The sequence below is a fragment of the Macrobrachium nipponense genome, chromosome 14 (assembly GCF_015104395.2).
Source record: "Macrobrachium nipponense isolate FS-2020 chromosome 14, ASM1510439v2, whole genome shotgun sequence".
Lineage (NCBI taxonomy): Eukaryota > Metazoa > Arthropoda > Malacostraca > Decapoda > Palaemonidae > Macrobrachium > Macrobrachium nipponense.
In genome coordinates this window covers 35,770,692-35,791,275 of record NC_087207.1, presented here as the reverse complement: position 1 = coordinate 35,791,275, position 20,584 = coordinate 35,770,692, and the positions used below count along the sequence as shown (strand labels likewise).

General features: G+C 36.7%; 1 protein-coding gene across 1 annotated transcript in view; it reads left to right on the top strand.

Annotated features, from left to right (window-relative positions):
• Positions 1–20,584, top strand: part of LOC135226462 (protein LMBR1L-like) — a 152,559-nt gene that overhangs the window by 71,833 nt on the left and 60,142 nt on the right. The window contains exon 2 of the mRNA XM_064266061.1: positions 6,536–6,669. Within this exon, the coding sequence (XP_064122131.1) occupies positions 6,536–6,669 (134 nt within the window). The remainder of the gene's footprint in view (positions 1–6,535; positions 6,670–20,584) is intronic.

Here is a 20,584-nt window from a genome sequence, read left to right as displayed (position 1 = left end):
GTTCACTTGGTACGATAACTAAATGAAAGATATAAACTGGCCGTAAGTTGCTTTCAATTAAAGTGAACACTTTCCGATAATATGCAATTTATAAACTCATTTTGTTGTATAATACTAATAAACCTCATTCATAACCACGTTAATGTGTGCAATAATTCAGTATTTGTACAAGTTCTTAAGTAAGGCTTCCTTTTCTCCTTCCTAATTTGACTGTGTTTGCCAACAAGTGGACCTGATGTGGGCTTGTTAAATTTAGAGTGGGTAAAAACTTCGAATCGTGGGTTGCGCTTCCCGTTATCTCTTGGTCGTTCTATTTGAGTCATCGTCTACGTCAGGAATCAAAATTACACTCACAAATTGACATGCACACACGTGTAGCTACGTTCTTTGCAGCGTCCCTTCGACCCCTTGCTACAACTACTTTCATTCCTTTTACTGTACCTCCTTTTATAGTATCTTTGTTCCATCTTACATTCCACACTTTCCTAACAATTGATGTATAGTGAAACTGCGATACTTTTCTCCTGTTACACCTTTCACACCTTTTCACTCTCAATTTCCGGTTCAGCGCTGAACGCCCTTAGTTGCCCCGGTGCTTGGCATTATGCCTGAAACCTATAAATCAATCAATCAATATATATATACGTGTGTGTGTGTCTGTATTTAATATGAGAGAGAGAGAGAGAGAGAGAGAGAGAGAGAGGCTTTTGCTCGAATTCCCAGTGTTCACTTTCTGTCCATAATAGGGAAAAATAGTGGAGCCCAGAATATCCCAGAAGACCTAGAGAATGGTCTCCTCACTCTGGAATGCCGTGATTCTTCCCCTTTTTCCTGGTTTTCTATGGATTCTCTTTGTTTACGAAATAGGTCTTTGTCATATGTCGGGTGGGAAGGTGACTCTCTCTCTCTCTCTCTCTCTCTCTCTCTCTCGTAGTAGCATCTTGATTGGTGAGACGTACCCGCGTGAAGTCACAATAATCAACAGATATCACAAGTTTAACATACGACTAGAATTTGAGAAATATCTAGAAGTGTTCGTGAAACTATCGGTGATAAGATTAGTGTGAAAATGTACGATAAAAGCGTCTTCTAAGTAGTTTATCAAGTGTAATACTATAATCAGAACAAGATGGCAGTAAGTTCCAACTGCGGGAAAAGGTGGCGTAATTTGGCGTGTCTAGCAGATTCGCAATATGATGAGGTAGCAGGAAGGGAACTGGCATTTCTCATCTATGAAATCAGCAACAGTCCTAACCAAAAAGATACAAAAAAGCATTCATGATATATTAGAAGGATATAACCAATCCTTCAAACTGGAACAAATCTAATGAAAACATCTTGAAAATAATTGAAGAAGTTCCAAATAAAATCCAAGTGGTCAAGAGACTCATAAAGAAAATATACATAAACCAACATATTCCGACAAAGAAAACTGAATAAGGTGAATCTTGTGAATATACTAATTGATGCATTAGGAAAAAGAATGCCAAAAGCATGCAAACTGTGTAAGGGGTTTGGTATAGCATAGTCAATCCACAAAACATAATCAGAAAATGTGCTGCATGCAACATTCCGACCCATCCACAGTGTGCTGAGGTAATACAAGATTTGAGAAAAGATACAAGAATTTTTTGTTCAACTGTCTATCATGGATAGACAATGTTATTAAATCAAGATTGAATGTACAAATAGTTGAGGATGAAGAAGAAGAGAGAGGAAGAAGAAGAAAAAAGAAAAAGAAGAAGAGGAAAAACGGAAGAGAAGTAAACAAATGAATGACAGAAAAAAAAATAAGGAAAACAAAGAACAAGATAAAAGTATGGATGCAGAGATACTCATTGATACTACATATGAGGCAATAAAGCAGCATACCTACGAAGAAATAAATTACGATATGACAACCGAAAAGCAAATCCCGAAGAGGCTCTACCCAGATCTATACAATGACGGGAAAGAGGAAAAAATAGACAAGAAGACAAAATCTGCAACCTTTTGAAAAGAGGGAATTGCAGATTTGGAGAAAGATGTTACTACAAACATCCTAAAGAGATGTCAAAACTATGAAATATATGGTAAATGTGCATACTTAGATGGATATGGGGATGATTGCAGAGATCTGCATCCAAAAAAAAAAAAAATATGTAAAAACCTAAAAGAAGGAAAAGGATGTAAGTTCGACCAAAAAATGCAAATATATGCACCCTGTAGCCATGAATCATAATCAAATAAATAACCAACCAGTAATAAAATCCAAAATAAGAAAGAAACAAATAAAGAGAGAAATCAAGAATATCAGGTAAAGAGAAAAGCAAACCACCAATGAGATATGCAGAGGTGTCAGCAAAGAATTCAAAGCATCAGCTCCGAAATTCTACTCAAGAGATAATAACTTGATTTATTATGCAAGAGGATATTGCAGAAAACGGAGAAAATTGCAGATTCAGACACAAAATGAATAATTATGATGAAGGAGATCAAATTATTATGGAAAAGTTGGATTTTTTAATGTCAGAATTTCTGGAAATGAAAAAAAGAACAACATACCAGAACAGGAAAGAGACATGGGAAAATCCTTATTACTATCAGTATTAAATGAAGGAGAAAACACGCAAACCATCATAGTGATGAATGCGCATGGGTTTAGTTACGAGTAACTCAAAAGAAAAATAGAGTACTTAGAAGAACCCTCCCCCCTTCAACCCAAAATGAAAGAAAAAGAGATATAAATCAAGAATAAGTGAAACCATGGTATTGCCCAAGAGACTTGGGAATGATTGATCAAATAAAAGGGTTCCAAAACTTATAGATCAGATAAAGAAAAAATAGGAATCAAGGGGGAACCGCAATATATGGGAAAGACAAAAAACAAGGAAAAATATATGAGAAATATAGTAACTCAGAATGTGAACTAATAGCGGTAGAATTTGAATCTGAAAAATTGATGAACATAGTAATATATAGACCTCCTAATACTAAAGAGTTTGACTTAATAATTGAAAAATTGGATGATATATGTAGAAATCACAAGGACTGGACTATTCTCCTATCTGGTGACTTCAACTTTTCCTTTCGTAGAATGGAAAGAACGAATAGGAGATTGTGGTTGTACTTAGACATATAAAAAGAGAGTAATAAGTAGTGCAGAAGATAAGAGGCAATTTGAAAAGCTATTAGAGTATGCTACTAGAATACAACATTCAACAAATAAATCACCTGCCAACAAGAAAGGAAAATACTTTAGACCTAGTATTTGTGAACGAGATGAATTATGTTAAAGAAATAATAGTTTATAATGCGAGTATTTCAGACCATAATGTCATAGAATTAACAGTTCATTCCAAAGCAAGTGAAAAAATAGAGATAAGCAAGAAATGAAAAAAGTGGGAAGGATATGGAAAATACAACTTCTACAGTAAAATATAAAATGGTCAGAAATTAATGAAGAATTAAACAAAGATTGGGATAACATTTTCGTAAGTGATGACATAAGGGTAAATACGGAGATATTATATAAAATATTGGAGATAATAGTGGAAAAATATATACCGAAGAAGAAAAGAAAACATCATTCATGCATACCAAGAGACAGAAGAATCTTGTTCCAGAAAATCAGAAAGTGGAAAAAAGGTCTTGCAAAAGAAAAAAATGCATGGAACAAAGTTATAGAACTAAAAAGTAAGATAGAAAATGCAGAAAAAAAGAAAAAAAAATTATACAATCAAAAGAAAATGAAAATGAAAAACGGGACTTGGAAGAAAAAACCCTATAAATATCAAGCAAAACCCCAAACTATTATACTCATATGCGAAGAAGATGAATAAAAGAAGAATAGAAATAGGCCCTCTGAGAATTGAAGGAGATTAACGAATGAAAAAAACAAAAAAATGAAAATTTGCAACATACTGGCAGAACGATATAAGAGAGATTTCACCCCTAGAATAGATTAAATGAAGAATAAGATATAGAAGTAAGGGATGAAAAATAGTGAATATTTAGCAGACATAGATTTAATGAAAGCTGATATTGTGCAGGCTATTAATGAAATTAAAAAATGGAGCTGCTGCAGGGCCCTGATGGAATTCCTGCTATTTTGGTTAAAGAAAGTAGTTCATTCTATCGCAAAGCCACTTGCAATATTATTAAGACAAAGTGTAGATACAGGCAAGATATATGATGAGCACAAATTAGCGTATATTACCCCTACTTTCAAAAGTGGATCAAGACTAGAGGCAAGTAAATTATAGGCCTGTGAGTCTAACATCATCATATAATGAAAGTGTATGAAAGGGTAAATTAAGAAAAATATTATGAAACATTTAATAAAAATCAATTTGTTTAATAAAGGGACAACATGGTTTCGTACCCGGAAAAAGTACACAAACCCAACTGTTAGTCCACCGTGAAAACATATTCAAAAATATGAAAAGCGGAAATGAAACAGATGTGGTTTATTTAGACTTTGCAAAAGCTTTTGATAAAGTAGACCATAATATATTAGCGAAGAAAATTAGAAAACACAATATCGTGGATAAAGTAGGAAGATGGTTTAAAGAATTTTTACACAACAGAAAACAGATAGTTTATTGCAAACGACGAGAAATCGGATGAAGCCAAGGTAATATCCGGTGTGCCGCAAGGTACGGTGTTAGCTGCAATACTGTTTGTTATTATGATTGAAGACATAGACAATAATGTTAAGGATCGGTAGTGAGTAGTTTCGCAGATGACACAAGAATAAGTAGAGAAATTACTTGTGATGAAGATAGGAAACGCTCTACAAAGAGACCTTAACAAAGTATATGATTGGGCAGAGGTAAATAGGATGGTATTTAACTCTGATAAATTTGAATCAATAAATTATGGAGACAGAGAAAGAAAGCTATAGATATAAGGGACCTAATAATGAGACCATCACCCAAAAATAAGGAAGCAGTTAAAGACCTTGGTGTGATGATGATAGGAACATGTTATGCAATGATCAAATAGCAACTCTGTTGGCAAAATGTAAAGCAAAAATGGGAATGTTGTTACGGCACTTCAAAACAAGAAAAGCTGAACACATGATTATGCTTTATAAAACATATGTTCGTAGTCCACTTGAATATTGCAATATGATATGGTACCCACACTATCAAAAGGATATTGCACAAATAGAGAGTGTACAAAGGTCCTTTACAGCTAGAATAGAAGAAGTTAAGGACCTAGACTACTGGGGAAAGACTACAATTCTTAAAATTATTATAGTCTGGAAAGGAGAAGAGAACGCTACATGATAATTCAGGCATGGAAACAGATAGAAGGAATAGCAGAAAATATCATGGAACTAAAAATATCAGAAAGAGCAAGCAGAGGTAGATTAATAGTGCCCAAAAATATACCAGGAAAATAAGAAAGCACACAGGACATTAATCCACTACGCACCAGCATCGATAATGCAGCGTATTCAATGCGTTGCAGCTCATCTGAGGATATAGGAAACATGAGTGAGCGTAGATGTGTTTAAGAATAAGCTCGACAAATATCTAAACTGCATCCCAGACCATCCAAGATTGGAAGATGCAAAATATACCGGAAGATGTACTAGCAACTCTCTGGTAGACATTAGAGGTGCCTCACACTGAGGGACCTGGGGCAACCCGAACAAGATGTAAGGTCTGTAAGGTCTGTAAGGTAAGAAAGCAAGACCAGGACAAAGGGAGTCACTCAAATCAGGAAGTGAGGGAGAAATTAATAATCCAGGAACGTGGGAGGATGAAATGGACTCGAATTAAAATGAAAAGAGAATGAATTAGACCCATTGAATTTATTTATAATTTGTGAAGGTCTGATCTTTCTCAGCGGTCGAGTTCTTCAAGAATATTTCATAAGTAAAAGATTTTAGTCATTTTCATTTTATAACTTCGGAATGGGTCAAATGTCATCACTTTTGCTAAATTACATTATTATTGCAAGCTTGATGGCACGTACTACAGTGCACTGGGACCCGGCACTGCTATCTTGTCTCCCCTACCCTCCCAATCCCCTTCCTACCCTGCTACACCCGAGGTGGACAAGCAGGTTTGTAAGAGGAGGATAGATGTGTCTTGTCTCCCCTACTCGCCCAAACCCCTTCCTACCCTGCTCCACCTGAGGCGGACAAGCAGGTTTATGTAGGAGGAGGATGGATGTGTCATGCCCTATCTGCCCAAGCCATACCTATCACGCCTCCTCCCGTGGTGGACAAACAGGTTTTTCAGGAGGAGGGTGGATGTGTCATGTGTCCCCCTACCATCCCGATACCTTACCTATCCCGCCTCCACCTGGGGTGGACAAACAAGAAAGATGCACTCGGATTTGATTATTATTATTATTATTATTATTATTATTATTATTATTATTATTATTATTATTATGTACGTGTTCATGTACTATATTAAGGAAGATATCTCGGAAGAGAACGATAACCTCCTTTTGTTGATTAACATTGGTATAATTGATCCAGTCGTGTGTCTATCGCGAAATTCTGTCAAACTTTTCGCTCTCTTTTCCATTGCAGCTCTTCCTGGTGTTACTGGTGGTACTGTCTGTGGCATCGCACGTCGTGGTGCTGCGCTACCGGCGTCGGGAAGCTGGCCATCTCCCTCCGCCCAGACACACCGACGACGACGAGGCAGCCGTAGACCGCATTGCGTGAGTATGCCTTTGAAGAGTGCCTGTGGTGACGTCAGCGGCGACAGTATTGGTCATGGCGTTGCTTATTGGGAGTTAATTGCGTGAGTGGGCGGGTGGGTGCGTGTCATGACGTCAACAACAGCCAGGTTGACAAGGGTAAAATGATGATTGACGACTACAATAGCGGTATCAGTGGTATCATTGGGCTAATTGTAATTATTTAGATTCCAATTACGTTAGTATTCATTGAAATTGTCATTGAAAAATTACATGAACATCTGAACGATGTCTGAAGTAACATGACAGCAGAGTTGACTATTATAATATTATTATTATATGTTCTTTGGATGAGCATCCAAGTTGGGGTATATATACATGTGAATGATAGTAAAAAATGGTTCATATAATTGTTATTGACTAAATATTTAAACAAGTGATTGTGACGACGGTGAGAAGAATAGTGTCCATGAGAATTATCTGTAATAACAACAGGTGAAAAATGCGCCGAGGTTTCTTTGGCGTGATCGAGTTTTCTGTACGGGCGTGACAGCGTATAATCAAGGCCATTGAAAATATATATACATTTCGGTGGTCACGGTTAAATTCTGTATGAGCCGCGGCCTATGAAACTTGAACCACGGCCCGATGGTGGCGTGGTCTATATCGCTGCCATACGCATTATTTTGGCTAAAAAAAAAAAAAACTACTTGGGCTAGAGGGCTGCAATTTGGTATGTTTGATGATTGAAGGGTAGATGATGAACATACCAATTGGCAGCCCTCTAGCCCCCGTAAATGTTAAGATCTGAGGGAGGACAGAAAAGGTACGAACGGACAAACAAAGGCGGCACAGTCGTGGTGATATAATAATTAATTATTATAACTGCAAGTGTGAGAACACGTATGATAACGTCAGTGGGAGGTGTTGATAATGATAAGTATAATTGCTTTTTTAATCATTATTTTTGTAATTTTGTTTTTAAGCCTTCAGATAATCTCATGTGATAATGAAATGACAATGCTATAGTTTCGTCTATAAATTACCAATGTATTCAGTGATTAGAAATGTAAATTTAAAAAATTCGCATTTTAAAGGGAAAATAAGGTGCTTTAAATACAGTAACTTGTACTAACTTATTCCTAAGGAAATTTTTGGAAAGACGACATTTTTTTAAGTAGAGCCAGTATGACGGAGAAATGTGTTTGGATCAGTGCTTCTGTTAGCTAAACAAGCAGTGTCAGACCGGTCCATGAGTCATGTGTTTGTGGGTCTTTGGCTTGTGGAGATATACAGTGCACGGCGTCCTTGGCTCTCGGATTCAGTTCCTTTCTCTCAAGGGGAAGAGCGCTGTCAAAATGGCTGTTCTGAATATTTTAGAACTGGGCTGGGCTCAGTTCGCTCATACTTTTCCATCTGAATCTTTCGTGTGGTTTGAAAAGGGCTTTATTATTGAAGCTAAGGTGCATCACTATTATTTCCCGTAGGGGGTTAGTTCCGTCAGTGGACCTCATGCGAAGCACTGTAGGCATTACTTTAGGTTCTTTACAGCATGCCTTCGGTCCCTAGCTGCAACCACTTTCGTTCCTTTTACTTTACCTCCTTTCGTATACGCTTTCTTCATCTTACTTTCCACCCTCTCCTAACATTTAATTCATAGTGCAACTGCCAGGTTTTCTTCCTGTTACACCTTTCAAACCTTTTACTGTCAATTTCCAGTTCAGCGCTGAATGACCTCATAGGTCCCAGTGCTTGGCATTTGGCCTAAATTTTATATTCAACTCAACTCATCACTATTCTCGGGTTCTTGTGAGTTTGACTACGGGAGGTTTCTTTTCATATTTAGTTTTGAATGAAGCGTTTCAAGAAGAAATCCACTTTGACGCTGGAATGAAATCTACTCTTGAAGTGTTAGCTTCACCAGCCATTAAAAAGAAAAAAAAGGAAAAAAAAGGAAAAAAACTCATATTGTGAATCAAGAAAGTTCCTGTAGGTGGTTCGAAAAATACAAAATAAATGAATTGTTTATGAATTCCCTTCGGAAGGAACTCAGTATTCCATGCTTTTACAGCTGGGAATGAAACTCCACTTTCTCCCCGGTTTCATGATATCAGTTGCCAGCGACAGCAAAGCTCTGTGTCACTGTCTTTCAGCGTCCGAGTCCAGCTATCAGGTGGATTTGCAGTTACCCGGTGCATGCAAGACTCACCACGAGGTCATATTTCCTGAGGTTCCTGCGCCGCCGTCATTCCTTGATCTTTCGTTTGGGCGCTGGATTACCTTCAAGGCGCCCCTATTACCCCGGAGGTTTCAGTTGCAAATACCATCCCAAACACCATCCGGCCGTCCTTGCACTCTCTCAGTGGATTGGTTGAGTCCAGAGGGGCCTTGACCACGCATCTTACCACACAGACAAGCCTCCGTGGTACGGGCATGTGCTGGCATAAGGCTGACTGAACTTAAACCATCCATCTGCCTGTCTGCTCAGTGGTTGTCTGCCGCCCGCCGTCTCTCTACGATTGCTAACCGTGAAGCAAGGTCCATGGTATATATCTTATCTTTCACTTGAGCGAAAACGCATATTTATCGGATAATTACTCTTTTATTGTTGTCGTGTACATTAAGAGTATGTAATCGCGTATAATGAGTCTGTCTATCTACTTCTAATAAATAATTTCTTTGGGCGTTATTTCGATAGTCTAACCGAAACCAATCAGTCGTTGTCAATAAAATGGAGAAAATGAATGAAATAAAAATTCGAACGACGTTGAGCGCACCTCTCGTAAAATAAGGGCACATTCCTCATGGCAGCCACGGGAATTTTGATTCTTGGAAATGAGTTTACCGTTTAATTGTCCTTCATTCCGACGGAAATGGGGCCATCGAATGGCTGGTTGATCTAATAGTTTAATGATATCGCCGGTACTTGACTGCAGTGCACTCCAGTTTTATCAGTTATATTACACGGGGCATAGTATCGTAATTGTATAATAATAATAATAATAATAATAATAATAATAATAATTATTATTATTATTATTATTATTATTATTATTATTATTAGTTATTATTATTATTATTGAAATTTGAATTTAGATTATGGGCCTATCAGCCAAATTAGTATTTACATCGCATTTTCATAATTTTTTTTTTTTTTTTTTGCTGATCATGACTCATTCAGAGCTTCCTGCTTGATTTGAAATGTAAAATTGACTCCACTGCTGCAGCAGCGATTTTTAGCGAATCTTGTATAAAACAGTCTTCTTCCCTTCTTAATATTTGGAAGGAACAAAAGTGTATGGAGGGAGAAAAAAAGGCATTAACTTGCCAAAGTTGCTCATACTTAGGGCTTATATTGATAAAAGAAAGATTGAATTACAAGTAAGTCGCATTTTTCATCGTAATATGGGCGCGAGACATAAATATGTCTGTACTTACAAGGCTTACTTTTAATACTGACGTGCACTATATGGTATGATTTTGAGTTTTTGCTTTTCGTATTGTACAGTGTAAGTTCTGTATTAAACACGTTGGATTATTTTTACGTCATTTCTACAGCTGAAACCTAAATTATAGTTTGATTGTTTTTATGGTTTCATCCTTATATAACGATGCATTTCGAAGTGTGAGTCATCATTATGTGATGTGGGGTTCTATCGTATCTTACTCATGTTTGATGAATTTGAAGCTTAACCTGCCACCTGTGCATTTGCGATTTCGCTCTACTTAGCTTTTGAGATAAGGAATGGCAGGTAATGAGCCCACGGTACGTGTGTGTGTATTATACATATATCATATATATATATATATATATATATATATATATATATATATATATATATAAATTTTTTCTATTTCTTTGTATTATTATAACACTGCCCATCCTTTGCACTGGGGACGTGTCAGATGTGCGCACCAATGGATTCATGGCTATTCTTAGTAAAATAATTTTCTCTTTGTAAATGGTGCTTTGTACTATTGACACTTCAATGAATAGTAATGTTGCAATTTGTGGTACTGTCTTTATTAATGATTTACATTCCATCCATCTATTGCCTTCTCTGTTCGGCCATACGGTTACACCTAAGCTACTTTGAATATACTCAGAATATATTTAAAGGACCTTGCTTACGTCATTACAAAGACTGCAAATACGAATCATTCATTATCTAGTTACCCTGTGACGTAAATACCAACTCATGGTTAATATCGCCCGTCTGATATTGCCGAAGTAAACATATCTGCGCATGTCTATAAGCACCAAAGGAAATGTAATTTCGTGCACCTGTGGATGCTCGTTTAGGAGAGGTTGGGCATCTCCTTTGAGTAGAGTTTATTTCTTTCTGTGTGTTTTTTTTTTTTTTCCTACTTTCTGTGCACCGTAGACCTCTTCACGATAAAACATATATCGTTCATAACCCAGTTTGTCAACATATGCTCACCTAGCCAAGGAAAGGTCTTAGTAGTGGCGTGGTAGTTCATCGTATTGGACCAGTCCCTCGTTGAGTTGTGACTAAAAAAGGGATTCACCAAGCTTCATATCGGTTGTATTTATTAGTGCATTTGATTTTTATGAAGAATTTTGAAAAGAATTTTGAGGAGATTTTTTAACGTAAGACAGCGAGGTTTGTCAATTCTACATTAGTTTTAGAAATAAGTGCGTTCACACTTATTTTTACCTCGCGCGAAGATTTTTGTACCCATGATAGAATGAAAACTAAAAATGTTTAAATTTCCAAATGCAAGGGGCCACAAAGTGTACTTGAATTGCAAATCTGGCTTGCGATTCTAAATTTCATGCTGTACTGAGAATTTGTTTACTTGTATTATCTCAAAAAGGCGTCGAAATGCCAGTATTGAGAATGATTGTACGTGAAGCCTTTAAAAAAAAATTGTTTGGTTTCTAGTACGGCTGCTTTAACTGACCAGTCAGGTGGATATAATCCATGACCTCTAATTTTGATTTTATCAGGTTTCACGGAGATTAGCCTCCAGGTATGGGGACAGCGTTGTTTACGTTTTTAAGTTGTTGTATCCCTTCCCATACCCCCCCCCCCCTTTTAACTTTCGTTTATTCGACTATCGTTGACGTGGTGGTTATGAGTGTATGCAGTTTTTAAACTGAATTCTAGCCAATTGTCTATTTACGAAGGATTTATTCTAGAAGAGTGGTTCGTGGTGGTTGGCATCTGTTTCCTAACATCAGCAGCTATAACTTGGGCCATCGACGGATGGTAATCTGTTTTGACAATTATTAAATTTTTTTATTTTGAGGCAGATCTTTCACATTCACAATTGATCCTTGATCCCATTTTCCTGCCGGGAGCAGCTAGATTTGCTGAACAGCAGCACCAACATGAAGTCAATATACCTTTGCTGTCGAGCAGTCTCCCTGAGGAGGTTGTACGATTGGAGCCTCAGGGGATCAAGCAAAGATGCATTCCTCTTTGTATTTTATCATTTACTTATATTGTTATCTATTTTTTATTTTTTTTGTATTTTATCATTTACGTACATATAATTTTTATCTATTTATTAAATTTTTTACTTGTTATTTTTCAATAACTGATCTCCCCTTACTGTATTTCCCAGTACCTTCTGATCTCTTACTCGGAGGGTAAGCTTACAAACTATGTAGATGTGTACGAATTCGGCTGGTATAGGTATGTAAGTATGAGAGGCGCTAGACTTTTTATTTATTTATATTTTTCGTGATGAAATCAGCAGTGTGACTACGTTTTGATACTCTGGATGCCGGTTTGAACATTGCAACGGACGTCAGAATTTATATATTTATATATATATATATATATATATATATATATATATATATATATATATATATATATATATATATATATATATATATATATATATATTTAAATGCTTGTCACTGCAAGGCGTAAGAGTAAGACCCAACCGGAGAAACTGACCCCCTTGGAAGAATTCGAACCCGCACCCGATATGTCAGGATGATAAATTTAACTGAATTCGAGAAGCGCCTCAGTGGCGTGGTTGGTATGGTGTTTGCGTCCCACCTCGGTGGTCGCGGGTTCGATTCTCGGCCATTCCATTGAGGAGTGAGAGATGTGTATTTCTGGTGATAGAAGTTCACTCTCGACGTGGTTCGGAAGTCACGTAAAGCCGTTGGTCCTGTTGCTGAATAACCACTGGTTCCATGCAACGTAAAAACACCATACAAACAAATAAACAAACAAGCAGTATACAAACAAACAAACAACAAACTGAATTCGAGAGGGATATTCGTGTGTAAGCAGGAGGAAAGCTAGATCCTCGTTCGTGGTCGAGTTGATAAGGTTAACCTTTTGTCAGACAACGGTTGCGGGTTCGAATCCTGCCACGGGCGGCGTCAGAGATTCATCATGTGGTGGTTCTGAGGCTTTGTAGTGGTAAATGTATCCAAACTAGTGTGAAGAAACAGAGAAGTAAAAGCTCTTTGTGGTTACTCTGAATGATGTTCTTTTTGGACCCGAATCTTTTTATTTACTTTCTTATTGGTCAACATTTCTGTAGGCTATATGTTAGGGAAGCTACAGGATACAAAGTGACTCAAGAGACAGCTCTTCTCTTTCTGTCATTTTAGATTCAATGGATGACTTTACAAAGACAGTGTGGCAAGGATGACTGGTTGCTGTCAGAAATGCCTTTCTGTGGATATTGTTCACCTTGCGGTAAAACAGACGATTTCCTAATCATCTATTGCAGAGTATGATTTGATGATGATTATTTTCATGTTTGATATGCATATGATTACAGAACCAAGAAGAAGGAAATCAGTTCTATTATTATATATATATATATATATATATATATATATATATATATATATATATATATATATATAATGTCGTCATTGCATTTACTTATATATGTATACAAATACATAAACGCGTATTTATATGTGATGCAGACTTTTGTGTACGCGGGCTTTTCTTTTTAGTGTATTTATTATCATAATTAGTTTAGGTTATGAAAAAAAATATTTTGCGCGTGGCGTTTCAGCATGACTAGTTTCTCTGTACTATATCACACTTGCCAGATATCTCTTAGTTGAGTGGTCCATTAACACTTGATGCCACGCCGTTTATTTCCTAAAAGTGGCGCATTACTTTCAACATGGCGGTAAAGTTTCTCCTCATCATCTTGGCAAAATGATGTGTGTTGGACTACGTAGAAGAATGAGTGTTTGTGAAGTGTAAAGTGCTTGTAGTGGTGCCTTCCTTGACACAGTGTTATTCGCAGCAGCATGCTAATTCTCTTTCGAGAGAGAGAGAGAGAGAGAGAGACGATTGAGAGATTGAGACGAGAGGAGATGATTCCCTCGACGAGAGAGAGAGAGAGAGGTTAACTGATGGTAATTTATAAACATCTGCACATCTCATTGGAAGACCGACCCTTTCAGTTGAGGGAGTCACGTGGTGTATTCATAACTTCATATGACGATGATGATGATGATTATGCCCATGGCTCTAGAAGGAGGAAGTAAATTGTTATTGGTATTCAGAGAGAGAGAGAGAGAGAGAGAGAGAGATTCCCGATAGCCTACGGATAAAACGTTCCATAACTGTTCTCTTCATGGTAAAGGTTAGTTTTTGAGCAGCTCTCTCTCTCTCTCTCTCTCTCTCTCTCTCTCTCTCTCTTGTACTGATTATATATATATATATATATATATATATATATATTATATATATATATGGTGTGTGTGTGTGTGTGTGTGTGTGTGTATGTATGTATGTATGTATGTATATATTATATATATATATATATATATATATATATATATATATATATATATATATATGTGTGTGTGTGTGTGTGTGTGTGTATAAAAGACAAGGGATAGAGCACGTGAAAGAAATGAAAGTTATTTGTCGCTCCTAACATCATTGTTATATGGTATGGCCCATATCCCTGATATTGGAAGTTGTAAGGCTTCCTGCGCTGTGACGTCTTGGAAGTGACGCTCGTGGGTTTATCCACACCTTTATGTAAGGGAGGTGGGAACACGGTCTAGGTATATTGCACCTGCTGTAAACAAGCTGCCTGGTGGTGATGGCTACTGGCCATGTTGAGGATGACAATTGTGTACTTACGTACGTGAGTTTGCGCATATCTCGTGCATGGTATAAAATGTCAGCTTACTTGCTGAATAGCCATACATCAATCATTTCATCCACGTCAACCTGTACCGAACGTACCTAAATTATTGATATATGCCTCTATTCCTTTCATTCATTCCAACACATTCAAGTTGCAAATACAATAAGTAATTCAGAATACTTTTCCCGCTGTGAATCTCGAGTTAATAGCTTAAATTCCTAAAACTGCCGGTTCTTTGTTTTCCCACAAAGATAAACTTCCGGCTTTGATGCAATCTTTGGTGGTTTATTGCTTTGCTTGCCCGAAATGTAAAATCGAGAAATACTTGGGAACCCCCCAAAAATTGCTCAAAGTCACCGTACGGGATGTTCTTGTGAAAACCAAAAAAAAAAATTTTTAACATACGAAAACATTGCAGTATGTTTACGACCTCATTTTCATATGAAGATTTCCACATCGTTGCCCAAGCACCAATGATTATTGTGTCTCTGTTTTGGAATCGTTAACAATTAGGCAGCTCGTGTCTCCATGAAATGGTTGAGACCTCTTCCCCTGTTTTGTTTATAGCATATTCGACGTCCTCCTTTCCAAACGGGAGAACGTCACCCAGTTTTCAACTCCAATAGAGATAACTACTAATTTAAGCATTCTTAATTTTTTATTTTATTTTTTTAGACTATGTAAGTTTTATGATTTTTCACTGTTATAACTAATATTAATAATGAGTCGTGTTTTAATATCAATATTTTGCAGCCTTGAAGATGAGACTCAAAGTCTCGAAAATTTAAATTTATATATATATATATATATAGTATATATATATATATATATATATATATATATATATATATATATATATATATATATAAAGGAGCCCATAAAAACGCCTAAAATATCGAAAGAAAGTACATGTTTCAGAGACTACTGTCAGGAATTCTGTTGTAACAACATTTTTACCAGTCATATATATATATATATATATATATATATATATCATATATATATATAGTGTGTGTGTGTGTGTGTGTTGTGTGTGTGTGTGTGTGTGTGTGTTTAGGCGCTTGGTACTGAACTTTCACGTATTACCCTGTGGTACACAAAAGTGTGTGTATATATAATATATATATATATATATATATATATGTGTGTGTATATATAGTATATATATATATATATATATATATATATATATATATATATATATATATATATATTTTGTGTTTTATTGTTATAAAAAGCAATTTGGGAAGTAATATACTTGTTAATATCATCGCACTGTCGCACTGAGATGAAAGAAGTTGTCATTGCGTCAAGCGCGTCGTATTATTATGGTTCATTGTTTCTCAGCCCCGCTCCGAGGAAAGATACTTGAGCTCCTGCTTCCCCAAAAGCGTGTAACCTCGATAGACCGCAAGGCGGTGTTTGTTTACAGTGATCAGCTGATGTGACTCGTAGATCCTCCTTCCTGTCACGTGGTAGTTGGAAGGAGTGTTTACGTTCCGTTGGAGATTGTATTTTATTTCGTATTGAAACTTGTATGTAAGGTTTATAATAGGCCTCATTACCTACCAGCTCAGTTGGGCTCATGTCAAATCATGGAAAAATGTCTTTGGAAAACATCCTTTGCACAATGGAAGACGGAGGAATTCATCGAACATTTCATTAAGTTAGGATGAGTAGCAGTGCAATGTGTACTCATCGAATTCCACTAACAACCATCGAAGCCAGGAAGTGATCTCGGCTTATGTACTTGCTTCCTCTGCTTGGAGTACATTTTATTTGTTTGGTTTTTGTTTGATGTACAACGGTGAATATAGGTTTGGGAGAATGCAAAATATTTTCCATTTTCCCCCAGATAATGTAAAAATCTTAAGAACGGATAAACGTTTCCATTGACTCTTACTCTGCAGCTGTCGTCTAGATTAGTTCTCTTGGCTGTTGTTTAGTTTAGATAATGTGTGGGTGCTGCTTTCTGCTTCCGTGGTGTACAGCACAAACGACGTGGCTTGACTCGTGTGTTAAGACTCCTCTGTACAGATAGATTTGTATTGCTGTGACTATGTATACATTTATGTACAGTACCTATACAATAGAATACACAGCACAGCTGTTAGTCGACCGTGGTATGGAGCCAACAACCTCATCTCGTTTGAATACCTGAAAAAGGGAAGGTTAACAACTCCCGGTATTTTATGCAAATATACCACACACACACACACACACACACACACACACACACACACACACACACACACACACACACACACACACATATATATATATATTCTGGGAAGAAACAGGAGGCTTGACTCCTTCCGAAACGAAGACGTATGGTGAGTGTGTGTGTGTTTGTGTTTATATAAATGTAGACAGGAGCAGGAGCAGACACTCAAGACAGGAGCACAGTCAAACAACAGAAATTGGAATGGCGGAAAGGAGTTTTGATACATCTTCCAGGCTGAAAAAGCGATGAACTTAAACTGTAATTTTGTAAAAATAGTAAGAGGTATACACATTATATACTTGTTACCATGTTAAAAGAGAATAAAAAATGAGACAACCTTAAAAACATTTAAAATGTATATAAAAAAACGACAGAACAGCAGAAGAAGGCTAGGGCCAACATGTAAAAATAAAGACACCTACCCACACCGATAGTGTAATGCAAACTAACAGAGAAAAATCAATGTAAGACGGGGGAGGGAGAGGGGTGAATATAAACAATGAGGTTACAGCAGGTACTTTAAGCGATGAACAGCTGGGTAGAAGTTGATTGGTGATTAAGGGTAGGGACAATCCCTACCCTTAATCATCCACGGTGCCCACTATACCTTGATTACACCTACGGCCCGATTACACCTTCCAGAAGTGGAAGGATTGGGATTAATTAAGTTGGTCAGACTCTCTCTCTCTCTCTCTCTCTCTCGCTCTCTCTCGAGCGATGGGGCATCAAGTTACAACTGATAGGTTATTGGGCTCTTGAGTGTGATAAGAGCTTGCAATACGTAGTTAATGAACGAATCAGGTATATATCTAAAATTCAAGTCATACTCTTTACTACTGATAGAAGTGAGAGTGAAACGCATTTCTAGATTTAGCAGCAGTAGCAACCTACGGAAAAAGTATACCATCGTTCAATACATCCCTATGTATTCTATACCATCGTTCAATCTATCCCTATGTATTCACCCGTGAGTTTGTCTAACTCTTTTTACCGGGATAGTTAAAACAAAAAGCTTTTGATGTAAATTGGTAAAATTTCCCTGAAAAGCAACATTTTTACGGTTCATTAACTCCACCAAGGAGGTTATGTTTGACTCTTTTCTGTCTGTCTGTTAGCAAGAAAGACTACGCAGAATGTTGTGTGTGGATTCTTAGGATGATTTTACCATCGCTGGGTCTCCTTACTTAACATGGTTTCAGATGTTCCTGCCTCAAGAAACTGAAACCCCAAGCTCCTTTACCGTAAATTTTCGTGACCGGATTTAACGGTTATTTTTAATTAGAAAGTTTGACTGGAGGTATGTCTTCCCTTGAAAGCTATACCTTTGGATTTACACAGCTAATGGTTCCTGGTTGCTCAAGACAAACGGCCGAAAGGGTTTAACGTTGGCGGCAGTATGTGCTCTCAGGACATTTAATTCTCACGATGAAGTTCGTTCATTAAATTGAATTTCGAAGTCCATGACCACAGTCGTCGTACCACCAGTCAGGTGGTTCCTTTTTTGCATTATGGTGTACCTATTAGAATCCAGAACATCCGAGAGTTTTTATTTTATTATTTTTTTATTACTTCAGTTTAGTTTTATTATTCACCAGGTTGGTTGATTAGTTGGTTGTGTAAACCCTTCTCGGCCGCCATAACATATTCCCAAGTCTGGAAGAGTTTAGGGATGGGGGAAAATTAGGACCAATCAAAGCGATTGGAGCTGATCCATGACGTCACAAGCCACGCCTTTAGCTCCCTCCTCAGTCTTATATCCATTATTGCCGCCAGTCACGATGTTCGAAGAAATATTTCTTCTCAATTTCAGTTTACGGCTTGTATGACATATAGCTTACATTGTAATCAGATATATCTAAACATAATGCAACACTAATTTAACAACAATATATTCTTCAAATGAGATACGCCGTGAAATATATTGTGTTATTGGCTTCCCCCCCTTGTAAATATTTTCACATCGCGGAATTTCTCAAATTATATACATGTAAAATGCATGTTTAAAGCCATTTATAAAGAGTTGCCATAACTCATGGGATGAATCAAACGATATACAAGATGGTAAAATGATGATATCTGACCTGTTTGTAGGGGAAGATAGAGAGAGGGATGAGGCTTACAATACAAATTTCTATGTACATATGCCATTTCGTAGTAATGCACATTACTGGGTATTGGCTATTCGTAGTAATGCACATTACTGGACGTTGTATAAAAGCAATATACTGATCATTACTAGGCCATGAACAGGAAGCAGACTGATATAGTCCCTACTATTTACAACGACACAGTATCAGCTTCATTCATTAAATTATTTCAAGAGCTAATGTGCCCTTAAGGAAACCTGAGGAAACCTACGGTTTTGTTGTTTTGGTGATCTAAGTTAGCCTACTGTAACCAAATATAGTTACATGACAAACTCATCCTGTCAGTAGCTAATCTGAATACGGTTGTTTTTCAAGGTGTACCTGATAAGCTATAGTAAAAAATTGCCTTTTTGAGGTTGATTCCGTTTTCATAAAACCTTCCAGATGTCCTTTCTGATTGGTGCTTGTCATTCATTGTGTACAAATATATAAAAGTTTTTATTGAAAAATTTTTGCTTGTGTACAAACAATAAAAAGTGATAATATAATTCAGTATTGAATATTTTAGCAAGCCCTTACGTGATTTTTGATTAAAATTAATTGTGTACAAAGAAAACACTGATTATTTTAATTTATTAATTAATATGTTTAGCAAACCTTTCGTACATGTCCATCATTGTGTGCAAAGAATCAAAATGAGTATTTCATCAGTATGTAATACTTTTAGCAATGATAGGAGGACAGAATAAAAACCTATTTACGGAGTTACAGTAGACTTTTTACTAAGCTGAACTAGAGCAGAATTGATCCATAAATTTATGAGAACTGCGATATGCTTTAAAGTAAATATGGATGACACATTTTTTCAACTCTTTCAACAGAAAATCTTATGCAAATATTCAACATGTATTAATCAAAGCCAGGGATAACGGTAGTATATGAGATACTACCATTTTCTTCATTCCAAGCTCACACTCAATGGCTAAATGTATGCCCTTGAATTAAGAGCATAATTTTATTTTTTTACTTTACATAGATTTTTGGCATTATGCCAAGCACTGTGGCAACTAAGGCCATTCAGCGCTGAAACGGAAATTGACAGTAAAAGGTTTGAAAGGTGTTACAAGAGGAAAACCTCATAGCAGTTGCACTATGAAGCAATTGTTAGGAGAGGATGGACAATAAAATGGAAGGAAGAGAATATGAACGGAGGTAACAGTAAAATGACTAAAAGTAGTTGCAGCTAGACTCCGAAGGCAGGCTGCAAAGAACCTTAAGTAATGCCTACATTGCGCGGAATGAGGTGTAACCGACGGCACTATCCCTCTACGGGCCGCATAAATTTATTATCAAAACTGTATCCTCCACGTTTCTTTTAAGCATAAGGCAATTATTATTTTAGTTCTGTACATAATACCTTTTTATAGCCTGAAACAACAGGCAGTACGCCTGAAAAACGTTCCATGCTCCATGCTTTTAAAATCGTCACCTTCAAAGTCCAAGA